This window comes from Pogona vitticeps, chromosome 1 (assembly GCF_051106095.1).
Source record: "Pogona vitticeps strain Pit_001003342236 chromosome 1, PviZW2.1, whole genome shotgun sequence".
Taxonomy (NCBI): domain Eukaryota; kingdom Metazoa; phylum Chordata; class Lepidosauria; order Squamata; family Agamidae; genus Pogona; species Pogona vitticeps.
The window spans coordinates 231,416,084-231,431,823 of record NC_135783.1 but is presented as its reverse complement, the minus strand read 5'-3'; the positions used below and the strand labels follow the sequence as shown (position 1 = coordinate 231,431,823).

Below are 15,740 nucleotides of genomic sequence, written 5' to 3'. Positions count from 1 at the left end.
TAAGATTTAAAACGATCTATTTCATGTTACCTGCTAGCTTTGCATTTCCAGATCTTTCTTCATCTTCCAGCAGCAATGTATGAAATGATCTGCATATAGGATAGATGGATGTGTGATGGCAATTATTTAAATTCAGCACTTGCTAATTGAAACCATTAAAAATCCTTGACATGTATTTCAGGGAGAAAGAAATGTGGCTATACATGAAATTAAGCAAGGCTTTTCTAGTCTTGTGAGTCACTAAAAATGAGATGAAATGTGAAAGTGTTGATAGAGGCACTGCATTATGGTTCTTAGCGTTTGCTCCCAGAATGGGAAATAAAAATGTAGAGATTTAAGAAATCACAGTTTGACTGTTCTGTAAATTTCTTATTTAATGTCATCAAAAAACCAGATTGTGTGTATTCATAGATATATGGGGATAATATAATATACCAATTTTGTATTAATAAAGGGGAAGGGACAAAGCCCAATTTAAGAGTCAATGCAATTCTGAAAGGAAGATGGGGTTCCACAGGGGTAAATGGAATTGGTGGTTATACCCCAAATGGTTCTGGTGACAGGGGGTGGTGGTGGTGGTTATTGTGTATTTAGATATTTCTTTAGTAGATGTTAATTAGATGTTTTGTTCTCTCTACTTTTGTTTTTGAAAATAAAATAAAAATAAAAACCCACTGACAAGAAAATGGAATAATTTACAAAATCCATGTGTACAAATGGGCATTTCAGACTGATATTAACTGTTATATTTAAATATATTTTTGTTTAACATGCCCATGCTGTGATCATTTTCAGTGATCAAACAACATTTACACAATACCTTCACAAATTATTTTATTCCATAGACAATATCAATTAATGGCACAATTATGATACAGAAAAAAAAATCCAAAATAAAACAATATGATATATATACAAAAGATGGTAGAGGAAAACCAATAATGGGGTGGAGACTACAGTGGCTGTATAACCATTTTCAATGCACTGCATTTGATTTTGCCTTTGATAGATGTGTTCTCTTTATTATTTGGCTTTTTCATTTCAAGCTGAATGTTTGTTCCTCTTTCTTCTTAGTCATGAGATATACATTCAACCCTTATTTCCACTTGTAAACCACTAACATTTGATTTTTTAAAAATTGGGTTTTTGTAGGAGAATCTTTTCTAACTCCCATTAGCAACAAGTATCTTAGAGTCCTTGTAGGAAGGAGTTGTTATAAATTGGATGGCCCCATTTATATTGGTCACCAAAGCAAAGGCTTTATTACCGCACCCCCACCTGCATCTGTCAGCAGTAAACAATATAGCGAGATCGTGTTCCATGACAAACTGAAGCATATCTTTTGGTTAACTTCTGCATGCTTTTTATCTAATTTCACGGAGTGATATGCATAAGATGAGAATAGCAGAGAAGAACACCCAGTGCGCGCGCGCGCACACACACACACACACACACACACACACACACACACACACACACACACACACACACACACACACACACACACACACAGAGACAAACTCCATCTCTCCTGCTTCTCTGTGGCTTTTTAAAATGCTTCAGTTTTCATGTCAGGCACTCTACTGACTAAAAAAGGATAGACTAAAGGTTTCCTGGTCCTTTTTGCATGGAACAAGGAGCTCAAATGCTCTTCTAGGGAGCCAGTGTACATCTCTGTTTCTGGGGTATGAAGAGAACCCTAGCTTGTTTCAAAATACTATAAGGAAGGGGATGTCATATTGAGAAACTCAGGGTTTCAGATTCGATGGAAGAGCATGTGCATATTGTCTATACATAACATGCCAAAAATCCATGAGCCAATTTTGATACTTTCATTTTGAATGTTGGAAACTATGGAGCAGTGTTGTGAAGGAAGTTGTTGAAAACCTGAGGATTGTCTTGATGGATCAGGCCAAAAGATCAGCATTCTGTTCCTAACAGTGGCCAGTCCGGTGCCATGTCTCCTGGTCTCATGGCTTTGTATCATCCCAAGATTTCAAATTTAGATGGGTTATAGGTTGCTTCACTTCAGAGGGAGCATTTGGCTCCTTTTCCTAAACTTCCACTGTGAAGATGTGACCCTCCATGGGTCATTGGTCTCATGCACAATATGGACAATATAGGATGGGTAACTATAGCTTGATTGTGGTACAAGTGGAAAGGATGTAGGGATCCTAGTAGATGACATGCTAAATAGGATTCAGTGGTATGGTGTAATGGCACAAAAAACACATCCAATTCCAGGCTGCATGGACAGAAGTATAGCATCCAGATCAAAAAGTGTAATAATAGTATTGCTCTATTTAGCCTTGGTCAGATCTCATCTGGAGTACTATGCCAGTTCAGGGCACCATTTTAAGGAAGTTATTGACAGCTTGGAATACATCCATAGAAGGATGTCCAAGATGGTAAAGGGTCTAGAAACCAAGTTCTGTGAGGATAAGTTGAAGGACAAGACTGTGTTTAGCCAGAAGAAAAGACTTCAGAGATGGTACAATAACCATCTTCACATATCTGAAGGAAACTAGTTTTCTGTTGTTCAAGAGGGCAGGACCTGAACCAGTGGATTCAAATTACAAGGAAGAAAATTCTTGTTAATTGTTAGAAAGCACTTCCTGACTTTGACAGTGGAATGGACGACCTCAGAAGATGGTGCTCTGCAGGTTTTGAAACAGAGATAAACACCTATGCTAAAGCATCGGTGAAGGATGCTTTAACTCTGGGTTTCTGCATTGACAAAAAGCTGGACATCCAACCCTTCCAACTTGACAATTGTATAATTTTGCTACTACCTTTTCTTGTGTAAAGAAGGACATGGTGGCACTGCGGGTTAAACCACAGAAGCCTCTGTGCTGTAAGGTCTGTAGATCTTCAGCTGTAAGAGCGAATCCACGTGACCGAGTGAGCGCCTGTCGCTTGTCCCAGCTCCCGCCAACTAGTGGTTCGAAAGCATGCAAATATGACTAGATAAATAGGGGTCACTTCGGTGGGAAGGTAACAGCATTCCGTGTCTAGGTCACACTGGCCATGTGACCGCAGAAGATTGTCTTTGGACAAACATTGGCTCTATGGCCTGGAAACGGGGACGAGCACCGCCCCCTAGAGTCGGATGCAACTGGAAAAATTGTCAAGGGGAACCTTTAGCTTTACCTTTTTCTTGTGTAAAAGTGTTCTTTGTAGCAAAGTATTCCAGCCAGCACCTGTGCAGTCTTGACAAATCCTGTCTTGCCTGATGACCTTGAGTTGCTCTGAGTCCTTTTTACCTGCTGTGAATCCACATTGACTGTGTTTTTCAAGTGATGACTTGCGTGGAAGATAAGCCATTATAGGAAAATGGACAGAATGTTCTTATTATATCACAACATCTCATGCACTTCAGTGCAATTAATTATGCATTGAGCTGTGAGCCACCAAATATTGAGGAATCATGGTATTGCATGCATATAGTGTTCAGCATCATGTTACAACCCCTAGATGCATTGAAAAGTGACTGAGGACACGTGTAGCCGTCTTCGTACTTAGGAATCCTGCAGACCACAAGATACCCCATGACCCAATCTGAAAAAGATTTGTCATTTGACTGTGCCAAAGTTAACTCTCCCTGGTAAAAGAATAAACCATATCCACCATGGCTGTTCATGATTGTCCTCTCATCCCCCTGTGAAATATTAAAAGAGAAAACAGCAACCAATACATGAATGCAAAGCAGGGCTCTGTTTCTTTACACTTTTAATAGTTCCCTTTTAAAGTTTAGGCTTTGTCAGGTAATCATACAGATGGCATAGTACAGTATAATCAATTATATCATGAAACCTGATAAGAATGACAGCAAAACTTTCTGCCATCAGCTTGTAAATGTTAACACCATTTCTTCAATGCACAATATAGAAGAAGGTGGGATGTGATTAGAAGGGTTGTTTCCATTGTAGTTCCGGGCCCCCTCACTCACTGTGGAGAAAAAGCCATTGTGTTCTGATGATAATATTGGTTCCTGAATACTGACAGTTCTTCTGCTGACTTATACTCTGCAGTATATTCTTGAATAATAGGATATTGTTTCCAGATGTACTGAATAATCTTCATAGAAAATATAGAACTGAGTTAAATGTTTAACTGAATGTATTTTGATTCACTCTAATTATCCATCATCACGTGAAAAAACAGAAAATGAATTGTTATTAGCTGGTGGGGTTGTTGTTGTTGTTTTGGTGCTGCCGTTTTTTTCCTTTTGAATTTTCTACAAAAGGACTGGGTTGTGAAATCCTGTTGATCACCACAGGATCTAACTGAGTTTGTGTACTATACTGGATGAGGCTAGAATCTCACAGATGGAGTGCTTTCCTCAACAGTACACAGTAACAGAACAACACATTTCGTCTAGCAGCAGTGTTCTCAGGGTATGTGGTTTGCAAGTTGTAACCTGCTAGCTGTTAGGACTCCTTCATAACTGAATGTATTGTGAAATATTCTCCAGGAGACCACCCCTGCCTCTGAAGTGCTTAATTTTGTGTTCCTCCATCAGCTCTGAAAGATTCCAGAGTTCACAGAAATTAGTATATGCTGAGCTGTTCCGAGCTGTCAAACAGGCTAGATCTGGAGGAGGTGTACGTTTTAAACTATTTCATAGTCTGAAACTATTTCATGCCTATTGGGAGATTATTCTATGTGAGCTTTTGCTAGCTCTCTTTGCAAAGACGATCCTCTGGAATAGCTTCTTTCATGTTATGATTCTGGATTCCATTCCTGGATTTTGGAAGTGTAAATACGTGTGATAGTGCTCTAATTGCCAGCATTATGTGACTTGCACTTTGTTTCCTGCTCTGTTCACTGGCAGAATACCTATACTAATGCTGACAAGCTACTGGAAGCTGCAGAGCAATTGGCTCAGACTGGAGAGTGTGACCCTGAAGAGATCTACAAAGCAGCACGGCATCTAGAAGTGCGGATTCAGGATTTTGTCAGAAGAGTAGAACAGAGGAAGCTACTTTTGGACATGTCAGTCTCCTTCCATACTCATACTAAAGAGGTAAGATTCTTGCAGTGTGATAGGTCTTCAGTAACAATAGTCCTGCATTGTAAAGTCACAGTCAAGTTGTGGCATGCTAGATTGAATGTATAATGTACAGCATGACAACTCAAAAGACTTAACAGATTGTGTATCATGCATTAAAAGCCGAGCTGTCTTCTTGTCTGATTTGCATGTCATAACTCTTAAGAAAAAGTAGAGATGATTTTCTTTTTTTTAATTTCATGTTTATCACAGTCCTGTAAAAGGTCACATGATGTACTGAGTTCATAATGATCAGTAATAATGTGTAATTTTAGTGTGTATGACACAATGGTGTCAGTGGCCTTCTGCTTACAGAAAGTGTTCCATCAGTGGAACAGAGGGAAGGAAAGTTCCACTCCCCCCTCCTCACATCTTCAGTGGGACTTTCTCCTCCCCTCTCTGCCCCATGTAGTAGATATTTAAGGTGTTACAGAGAAAAGAGGAATTGCCTTTCCCAGTTCCACTGATGGATCTACAGTGGACCTTCTACTTACAGAATTAATCTGTATTGGAACGGTGGCTGCAAGTCGAAAAGTCTGTAGGTCAAATTTCTATTGACCTACAATGCATTGAAAACCGATTAATCCCATAACTGGCAGTTTTTATTCTATTTTTGTTCCATTTTGGTTTTTTTCTGGTCTGTAAGTCGATTCTCCGGCTGCAAGTCGAATCTAAATTTTGCGGCCAGAGAAGTCTGTAACTTGAAAATTCTGTAAGTCGAGCCGTCTGTAAGTCGAGGGTCCACTGTATTCCCATCAGCAATATTGTGGTGAGTGATAGCTATTTTTTCCTTTCGTATTTATGAAGCATCAAGTTGTTTTCAATTTTTGATACTATTCTAATAAAACTTTCTGGTGAATAATTGACAATAGTTTTAGATCCCATATTATTCAACTCATTGCTCAGAAAAGTTAGTATTTGGACTATAACTTCCAAATGCCAACATGACTAATGGTCTTTCTAGCTGCAAGGTTCTGGGAGATATAGTCTGAAAAAGCTCTGATTCAAATTGTGTCCAAAATGCATTCCCTTATGTGATATTCAGTAACTTACTCAGGACTAGACAAAATGCTGTTTTTGTTCAAGTGAAAAATGCACAGAGATAAGATACTCCTCCAGCAGACACAGAGGGTAGGACACTGAAATTAGAAAGACCCTAGGGGTGTAATTACAGCATGCTTCACATTTTTCTCTTTTAGACCAAAGTCTGTTCAGCAGTGTGTGTCTTTGGAAGATATGTTTTATTCTGCAAGGAGAACGGATTAATCTGAATCATTGTTTTTTCATGCACTGTAGCATCTGTATACCACAGCACACTTGATCCATAAAGTAACCCTCAGAAGCTAAAGGCTTTGTCGGTATTAGCTGAGTTTTGTGCTTCACACAAGTAATTCGTAATAAGCTGCAGCAGAGGTGCTTGAACAAACAAATGTCTTTGGTTACAGAAAAGTAGTGTAAAGGAAATATTCTATAACACATTATTCTTTCTCTTCAGCATCTGGAATGGCATGAAATGTTTTTAGGTATCGATGGAACATAACTACACAGTATGCGTTCATTTCAAAACTGATGGATGAGGGAAAGTTACTCTTTTGGACTATAACCACCAGAATACCCTAGCCAGCAAAAGTCTTTAAAAGCAACTTTTTCAATCTATGTTCTGGTCTCTTTTGATTATTGTGGGAGGGCCTGCTAAATTATTAGGCTATACCAAAGCTTAGAAAAGGTAGTTTTGTTTACTGCAAAGTAGTTTTGTTTACTCCTGGAATTTTCCAGAATCCTTATCTCTGCTTATGATTAAGACATGTCAGGTTGTGCCCTTTTTTCAGTTCTTAATTCCCCCCCCCCCAAAAAAATATATGTAGCACAGGCTGATTGTGATCACCATCGCAATCTTTTGCATCTGGTTTACCTTATTGATTGATTGGTTGTTTGGTTTGTTGGTCGGTTGGTTGGTCAGTTGATTGATTGTCCCACCCTCTTCCAAAAAATCTCTTAGCTATTCTCTGGTCCTGTTACAAAGATTATATTCTGGTTGATGGTGTGTTATTTTTATCAAGTTCTGATGTCAGGTTAGTTCTCTGTATCTGTATAAAATGACTGAAATCAAAGTGATACTTTGAGAAGCTGGTTGTTTCAGCTGGGCTTTCCATTTGTCAGAGAAGAGGCAGAACATTTGCTTAATCCTTAGAAAGTTTTCATAGAATGATTCAAAGTTGTCAGAAGTGATTTACTTTTGAAATTCTAGGAGAGGGGTGAGGCAGTCATGGAAAGCACATGAAGATTTCTATCAAGATCAAGTCCTGTGTCATGTTTAGCAAATGATCATACACACCAGAGGGAAAATATGTTAAGTGCTTGGGAATCTACACCGCTAGACCAAGGATTTATGGAATGTACGAGGCATGGAAAATGGTAAGAACTTCATGGTTCTTTCCAGACAGCCTAACAAATCACTTCCTTTCCAGTACAGGATACTGCATCTGTTAGAGATGCACACTCTGCTGTAAACTGTCACAATTTTAAAAACGGGAATAGCTCTTTTGATGCTGATTACATTCATTTACCCTTTTCCTTGATTGGTGAAATGAGCATAGAATTTAATTTGCCCTTGACAGTTCATGCTCTTAATTAGCTCCAGGTTCATAATGGTAGGCTAATTCAAGGAGTATTTAAAGTGGAAATATGCGCCTGCCTATCATGCTGAAAAAATATAGAGCATCTGACTAACACAATATGATATAGCAGGATGGATGAACTTTGAATTTCCCACATATATTTCCTTGGGTTTTGGAATGCTCATTGAGGCAGGCATAGCCATCTTAAGCACATTTTCTTGGAATGCACATCATACTTGGCTGTATCAGTATGATCAATGGAACTTTGAAACATAATCAGATTTTTTGGCACGGCAAATACCTTACACCAGAAGTGTGTTGTTGTTGTTGTTTTTTTAACAGAAGAACCTGAAATTGGCCTAACGTTAAACCAAAGCTTGCCTTACTTTGGCATTCTAGGTACCTTCTTTCTCCCCATCTCCTTGTTGTGCTTTGTTTCATTTTTTTATTTGTTTTTTGTTCACTGGACCTTGACATGATGAAAATTGCTGCCTGTGGTTTAAATCTACAGCATTGGGGATGGTTTATGAACATGTGCAGGCTACACAGGTATATGTGCAGACTGGGATGTCCCCAGACTGTGCAATATTTACTTTCCATTGGGTTGTGTCCTCATGCCCTCCAATGAAAAGTATAGTTCCAAACATAAAAGCTAGCACGGATAGGAGGTTGTGTCATCTTTCTTATACACGCTCCTCCTCTTAGTTTTTGCTTAACCTCAAGCTCCAGTGCTAGCAGTGTTTCATTTTTGTCTCAATTAGAGCATCCATGTGAGAAATGAAAGATCATTCGAAATCAGATTTTAGTTGTAAGTTGTTTCTGAGTTATTTTCTTAATCATATTAAAACCCGTAAATTCTTTGTGCTAGACTTTCCCTGTCATCAGTGAAGATTCTAGGAGATTAAATCCTTCTGAGTCAAGGAGTTGCACTTTAATAATTTGTAGTATGCAAATCCTTGCTGTTGGAGGTTATGATCTTGGAATAAGACTCTTAATGCTGTTTTATGTCTACAGATCTTATTTTAAACAAATCTATGTGGCTGGACTGCAAATATTTAGAATTCGGCTTACATTATTTTATTTTTGTTTATTTTTGCCATTTCTTACTCCCCAAAATAGGAACTTACACTACAAGGCAGCTTACACTAAATTAAATAAAAATAAGTTCAATTCAATAATGAAAAAGTCAGCTATTATCATATGTGGTGGATTTGTAGAGTAGCAAAACAATATTGGGTAGGAGTGCATACTGTGTTATTGGGATGTTTTAAAGGACAGAGCCTGAAGCTGAGGCTCCTTTGGCCATCTTATGAGAAGAGAAGACTCCCTGGAAAAGACCCCGATGTTGGGAAAGTATGAGGGCAAGAGGAGAAGGGTACAATAGAGGACAAGATGGTTGGACAGTGTCATTGGAACTTCCAACATGAATTTGACCAAACTCCGGCTGGCAGTGGAAGACAGGAGGGCCTGGCGCGCTCTGTCCATGGGGTCACGAAGAGTCGAACACGACCTAATGACTAAACAACAACAATCCCATATCTATAGGGCAACATCTCTAGGGAGCAATAGCAGTGGTTGTGGGATTCTCCCTTCACCATTAGTCATTAATATGTTTCCAGGAGAGTAAATCAAATTGATTTATTACTTCATCTGAGAACTGGAACAATGTCACTCCAACTTTGTTTTCATTGTCCACTGGGGGAATTGATATAAACAGATGAGATGTTGTACATAATTATAGAAGGATGTTGACAACCTGGAATGTGTCCAGAGGAGGGCAACCAAAATGGTCAAAGGTTTGGAAGCCATGTCCTGTGAGGAGCGGCTTAGGGAGCTGGGAATGTTTAGCCTTACAAAAAGAAGGTTAAGAGGGGACATGATAGTCATGTTTAAATATTTGTAGGGATGTCATGTCCAGGAAGAGACAGGTTTGTTTTCCGTGGTTCCAGACAATAGGACAAGGAGCAGTGGTTTCAAACTACAGGAAAAGAGATTCCACCTGAATCTCAGGAAGAGCATCCTGACAGTCAGAGCTGGTCGGCAGTGGAATAGGCTGCCTCAGAGTCTGGTGAAGTCTCCTTCCTTGGAAGTTTTTAAGCAGAGGTTGGATGGCCATCTGTCGGGAGTGCTTTGATGGAGTTCCTGCATGGCAGGGGGTTGGACTCAATGGACCCTGTGGTCTCTTCCAACTCTGTGATTCTATGATTCTATGATTCTATATATACAGTGGCTTTCCCTAACTTCTTACTATCCGATTGGCTTCTGTGAGCCACAGGTGGCACTAGAGCTACAATGTATACTGTACTTGTTTAAATAATCAGTTAAAATACTGTATTCTGAAAAGATTCTCTGATGGATCTGGCAGTAGTTTTTTAAAGCATACCTGTTTTAAATATAGGCGCATCAAGCACCATCTTGGGCGGGGGGCAGGGGGAGGACCAAATTGGCTTGAGATTTGTGTAGACAGAGGAACAGTATCATTCCAGAGGGCATTTCCATAGACTTCTCAACAAAGTCAGATGAAATGGTTAATGGCTAAGATGAGCACATATGAAAGGATTGTGTAGTCTTTTGTGATCATTATATCTCTCGATTTGATTACCAGATTTTGATGGAATGTTTGCACTGTTTCTTCAGAGCAAGAAGAATTCAACTCAGTATGTCTTAGGAAAATTCTGGTCAGTCTGAGGAACTATTGGCTAACATTATTTAAATTGCTCTCCACAGGGGTGAGCATCTTCCTGCATAGTCTAATCTAAACAATTTGGACAGATTATTATTTAAGTGATAGTCCTGACTACTTAGAATTAGTGGGTCAATCTGGAATGCATTTGGGTCACTGTTAGAAAGACAGACAAAATACATTTCATTATTTAACTATTTTAAGGGCATTGAAGCCATGTAGCAGGCTATAATTGCAATCAATCAACTTATCACATTTGGTTTTTTATAGCTTGCTATCAGATTTAAGGCTGCATATTGCAAGTTTCTACAGTAATAGTGGCTGATATGGTTGTACTTAATAATCAGAGATTTGATATATCTATATTTTAGAATAATAATGTCCAGATGATGTCTGAGTTGCTATGCTGGCAACAGTAGCTTTGCACAAATGGTATGTAAACAAGCATGAATTCATAATAGTTTATCTCTCTTTTTTTCTAAAATTAAAAGCGATATAACATTGTTTGTCACACACCCATTCCCCTGTTTGTTTCTCCACACAACCCAGGTTTACTTTTGGGTGTGACATTTATTTTTCAATCCTTTTCCGCTTCTACCAGAGGAGATATTCCTCACTATATCAAATAGGACTCTTCAATCAGTGTTATTCAATTAAACAATGTTTATTAAAGTGTTCACAAGTAAATCATATAAAGTAGATCATGGATGATCTTATTTTATTCATGCAATCAACTGTACTTTTATAACATTTATATTTGCTTAGACAGAATCATGTTACTTCAAGTATTTATTCATTTCACATCTTCTTCTCTATCTCTCTATTCTTCTCTAACACCAGACTGGTCCTAACTGCCAAAACTGCATCTCTCTAACTGAAGTCCCTAACTCATCCCTACTTCTTCCCTAACTGTGACCTAACTCCAAAACTCAGATTCTAACTGCTCTTTAACTGTCATCCATTCTTCTTAAATATCCTTAGTTCCGCCTCTTCTGTACAGCCATTGGCTCCTGAATCAGGGTTCCATTGTGATGGACAGGAGTGGTTCCTGACCTGTCCGTCACATTGTTACACAATAGGACCACAGTATTCACAGAGGATCCATTCCAAGCCCTCCCCCGAAAAACACAGAAATAGCGAACGGTATACAAAGCATTGTCTTTGGCTACCTCCAGTGGCTAATTCTGGTAAATACACAAAGGAAATATGGATAAATATGTATTTCTGTGTTTTTTAATTTGATTTTTCAGGCAACAGATAATTGAATCTGTGGATGCTGATCCAGTGGATGGGGGGGTTTCCTGCTCTATTTAATCATTAGCAGGACATTGCTTTTTAGTTTTTTAAGAAATTAAAATGGCAAAAAATAGCCAGCCCCTTCAATTGCCTTTTAAAGAATGAATTAAACTAAGATGAAACATTAATCATTACTCAAAAAGTTGGCATAAATTTCATGACAAATGGTAAAAATGAGATGTAGAACAGCCTAACCAATTATGTGCAGCAAAATAATTTTTAATAGAACATGTCATTTGTAACATGTAATTTGACTTCAAGGAAATTTTTCTTCAGATGAGGAAATGACTATGATGACTTAATTTTATCCTAAACTACGTAGATTAAACTAGTTTGTATTTAATCCTAAACTAGAAGGTACAGGTTCCTCTGTGGATAGTGTGCCATGTGAGAAAGGGCATCTCGATTAATTTCTGTGAATGCAGCAGTTTCAGAGACACATGGTTTCCATCCAACACAATATTCTCAGATATATGTTTTTCAGTAGGCAGATTTCCACATTAATTCTGTTTTGCTTCCAGTGACCAATCACAAACTGTGCAAGATGTATAAGTGAGGAAAATCATGTGCTGTGACAAATGGAGGTATTTCATTACTTGAGGGAGCACCTCTTCTGAGAACATTAAAAAGATATAAACTATAGAATTTGATTCTGTGTGCATTGAATATAGTTTTTCCATTGAGTTTTCCAGAAAACCAGGGCATGCCAAGCGTTTCCAGTGCAATTCGATTCTGCCTGAGAAGATGGGTCACAGGCTTTGAAGCTTTACAGCATCTACAAATGCAGTTGTCATGTATCACCAGATTACTAGATATGCTAATTCAAGGACGACATCAGCAATTATTTCTTAATATAACAAGCAGAGAATAAAAGTGCATTATAGACTATATAAGGGGTCTGACCATTTATGTTAACCAAGATTTTTTTTGCTGATTCTTAAGGAGAAATATCTTCCTTTGGGCCCAGTTTTACAAAGTGCTGGGTCTTGATGCTAGTTGAAGACAATAAGGGCTTTGACTTCCTCACTCGCTTATTATAAAACAAAATCTAAACTGAATCAACTGTAGAGGAGTGATGCTCTACTTCATAGGATTCAGGTCTGGCCCAAGTAAAGCGCGTGCTGAAACCCAGGATCTCTCTCTCTCTCTCTCTCTCTCTCTCTCTCTCTCTCTCTGTCTCTCTCTCTCACACACACACACACATACACACACACACACAAAAATCACAAATATTCAGCATGCAAAAGCAAACTGGACTAACAGTCATAGCTTCCGTTGGCAATGGTAATGCTGTCTGAGTGCTAGCTGAGATTATGTAGGACAGGTTGAGTGGCAAACACAGTTCTGCTTTCAAACAGTGGTAATTTGCCAAGGAACTTGGAAGGAAAGCTTAGTGTGACACCAGTACGTACTACTCTTCTCCTTAACATAATGGTTCTTGAAACAGTGACTCTTGCTATCTAATATCATACCATATAAGATGTGGTTTGCTGATGTTGTATCTTCCATTCTGCCGTCCTAGTCTTCTGTTACAAATAGGAAGAGGTACGTAATTTCTTATAAACCATTTATATAAGGCAAGCTTCGGCACAAATGCAACAGCAGCAGCAACAAAATGACAGACCATGGTTTGCAGGTCAACTGAAAAGTGTTTGGAGTGTTCTACTTATAATGGAACTTAAACATTTCATTGGGTCCAAAAAAAGAAAAGGGGCCACAGTAAGCCCAGTTCTGTTTACTGGATCTGTTCATTTTGCATTTGAAAAAGCAGCATTTTAGCATTTCATTAAAAACTGAGCAGTGGTGTACCCTTTCTTTCTTTAGCTAATAAAGCAGTGGGGGGGGGGGAGAAGAGCATATTCCAAATGTCATATTTTAATGTAATCTTTCAGTTTTTATTTCATGTAATATGGAAGTTAAGACATGTAATTTTCCATGCTCTTTAGCATCTGACATACTGTGCTTTGTAGTATTCTGATTAATTCTCTTTGAGCTGGTTTTAGAGGATTAAAAGGTTAAAATTCAATTTCTCTTTTCTCTCTCTCCCCCTCCTCCACATTATTTTCTTTAAGTTATTTGTGTTCTTTTCCCTTCTTTACAGCTTTGGACATGGATGGAAGATCTTCAGAAGGAACTCTTGGAAGATGTCTGCGCTGACTCGGTGGATGCTGTTCAAGAACTCATTAAGCAGTTCCAGCAGCAGCAAACAGCTACCCTTGATGCTACTCTTAATGTCATCAAGGAAGGGGAAGATCTAATCCAGCAGCTCAGGTACGTTTATTACATTGCACCTGAGGCACAATTGAATAGAGGAGCATAGCTTAGAATATAAGGGGAGAATTTATCACTGACATGTTATTTTGTTTAGTATAGTTCAGAGTATTTTATTCTTTTTTAAAACTTCAGCAAATGATTTGCAGAGACTGATAAAAATAGCCTTAAATCACTTTGGACCCGCTGTGTGTAATGCATGAGAAGACCTATAGATAAGCTTAAGTGAGCATGATTAAGTAGTTAGTGTGTACAGTAAATGTTTTAAGTGGATATTTACAGAACATTGTTAAACAGAAGCCTGGTGATTTATGAGCATACTCCTGCTAAACAGCATCTATCCAGAAACCACTAAATAAAATGTAGTTTCATGTAGCATTGAACACAATATTTTATCACACCCAAAAATTTCGTTCTACCAGGAGCTATAGTGACAAGTAGAGCATTCCTCTTTTTCCCCAGATAATGCTTGCTTCTAGCACTTCCAGTTTCATTATGAATTAATTTTATACTATTCACAGTGCACAATGGATGAATCAATGGAATATCTTTGTTTCCTCAAGACAGCAGCATAAATGTTGCTCCTGTGTATTGCAGGTTTATGCAGTCAGCAGTGACTGGCTTTTGATTGGTATTGGTCTGGAAGTACCAATTTGTTTCTTTTTAAAAAGGTGATCCATTTTCACCTATTTGCAGTAGGATACTTTAAACTCTAGTGGTGGGGAAGCCCACATTCATAATTGCTAATTTTAAACATTCTTCTCTGTTTATCATCCTCCAGCAGTATCTCGTTTTACTGTTCTTCTTTTTGTTCCTTCTCTTACTGGAGAGCAAACATCACTGTTTCTATAAAGTCTTAGATTTGGCAGCCCTAAGTAAGGATAATCAGATCTCCAAATTAAAAAAACAAAACTGAATAACACCCAGATGATTCGAGCCCGCCAACCCACCACAGTAGTGAATACTGTTGCAATTCAGCAACCTGCATATTACACATTTAAGAGGAATTTTTAGCTGAGAGGGACTTTTCTGGACTGGGATTTATTTATTTATTTATTTATTTATTTATTTGATTTATATCCTGCTCATCTGGTAAATCTATACCACTCTGAGCGGGATTGCTGTCAGTAGCAGCCAGTTGTTCCCTCTTTACCTCAGATTCCTTTCCCCTCCCCCTTTTTTTAACTCAGTCAGGGTTCAGTGTTAGTTAGAAATGTCTGTGTTCTTAGGGTGTTAAGCGTTCGTCAATTATGGAGTCAGCAGTCAGAGTTTGGGTGAAATATTTATATAACCAGTCAGTTAATTAAATAATGAAGTTAACCAGTTAAGATCTCATGTAACAATTAAATATTTTATTTGCTTTTCTGTTATATGTGGAGATTTGTGAGTAAAAGAGAAACATTTTTTTATTCTTTCTCAACACAAGAGTCTCTGACTGAATCTGTTGAGACTATTTTGCCAGTTGAGGTAAAACTAACAACAATGGGTGGTATATGGATGAGTTTCAATTGTTGAGACTTGAGGATGTGGACAGGGTGCTTGGATCTGTCCGTTTTACCACAACTCCGCTCGACCCTTGCCCATCCTGGCTAATTAGAAGATCAGCCAGGGGGGTTCGCACCTGGGTCCAGGAGGCCGTGAATGCCTCTTTGAGAGAGGGAGTGGTCCCTACCGCCTTGAAAGAGGCGGTAATTCGACCACTCCTTAAAAAGCCAAACCTGGACCCAAGGCTGGTGGCTAACTATCGAACAGTAGCGAACCTCCCTTATTTGGGTAAAGTGTTGGAGCGGGTTGTGGCTGGGCAACTCCAGGTGCTGCTGGA

The 15,740-nt window shown here is 38.6% G+C and overlaps 1 protein-coding gene across 1 annotated transcript in view; it reads left to right on the top strand.

Annotated features, from left to right (window-relative positions):
• The window catches only part of KALRN (kalirin RhoGEF kinase), a 515,545-nt gene that overhangs the window by 388,533 nt on the left and 111,272 nt on the right, over nt 1-15,740 (top strand). The window contains exons 11-12 of the mRNA XM_078394494.1: nt 4,835-5,026; nt 13,749-13,918. Coding sequence (XP_078250620.1) covers nt 4,835-5,026; nt 13,749-13,918 — 362 coding nt within the window. The remainder of the gene's footprint in view (nt 1-4,834; nt 5,027-13,748; nt 13,919-15,740) is intronic.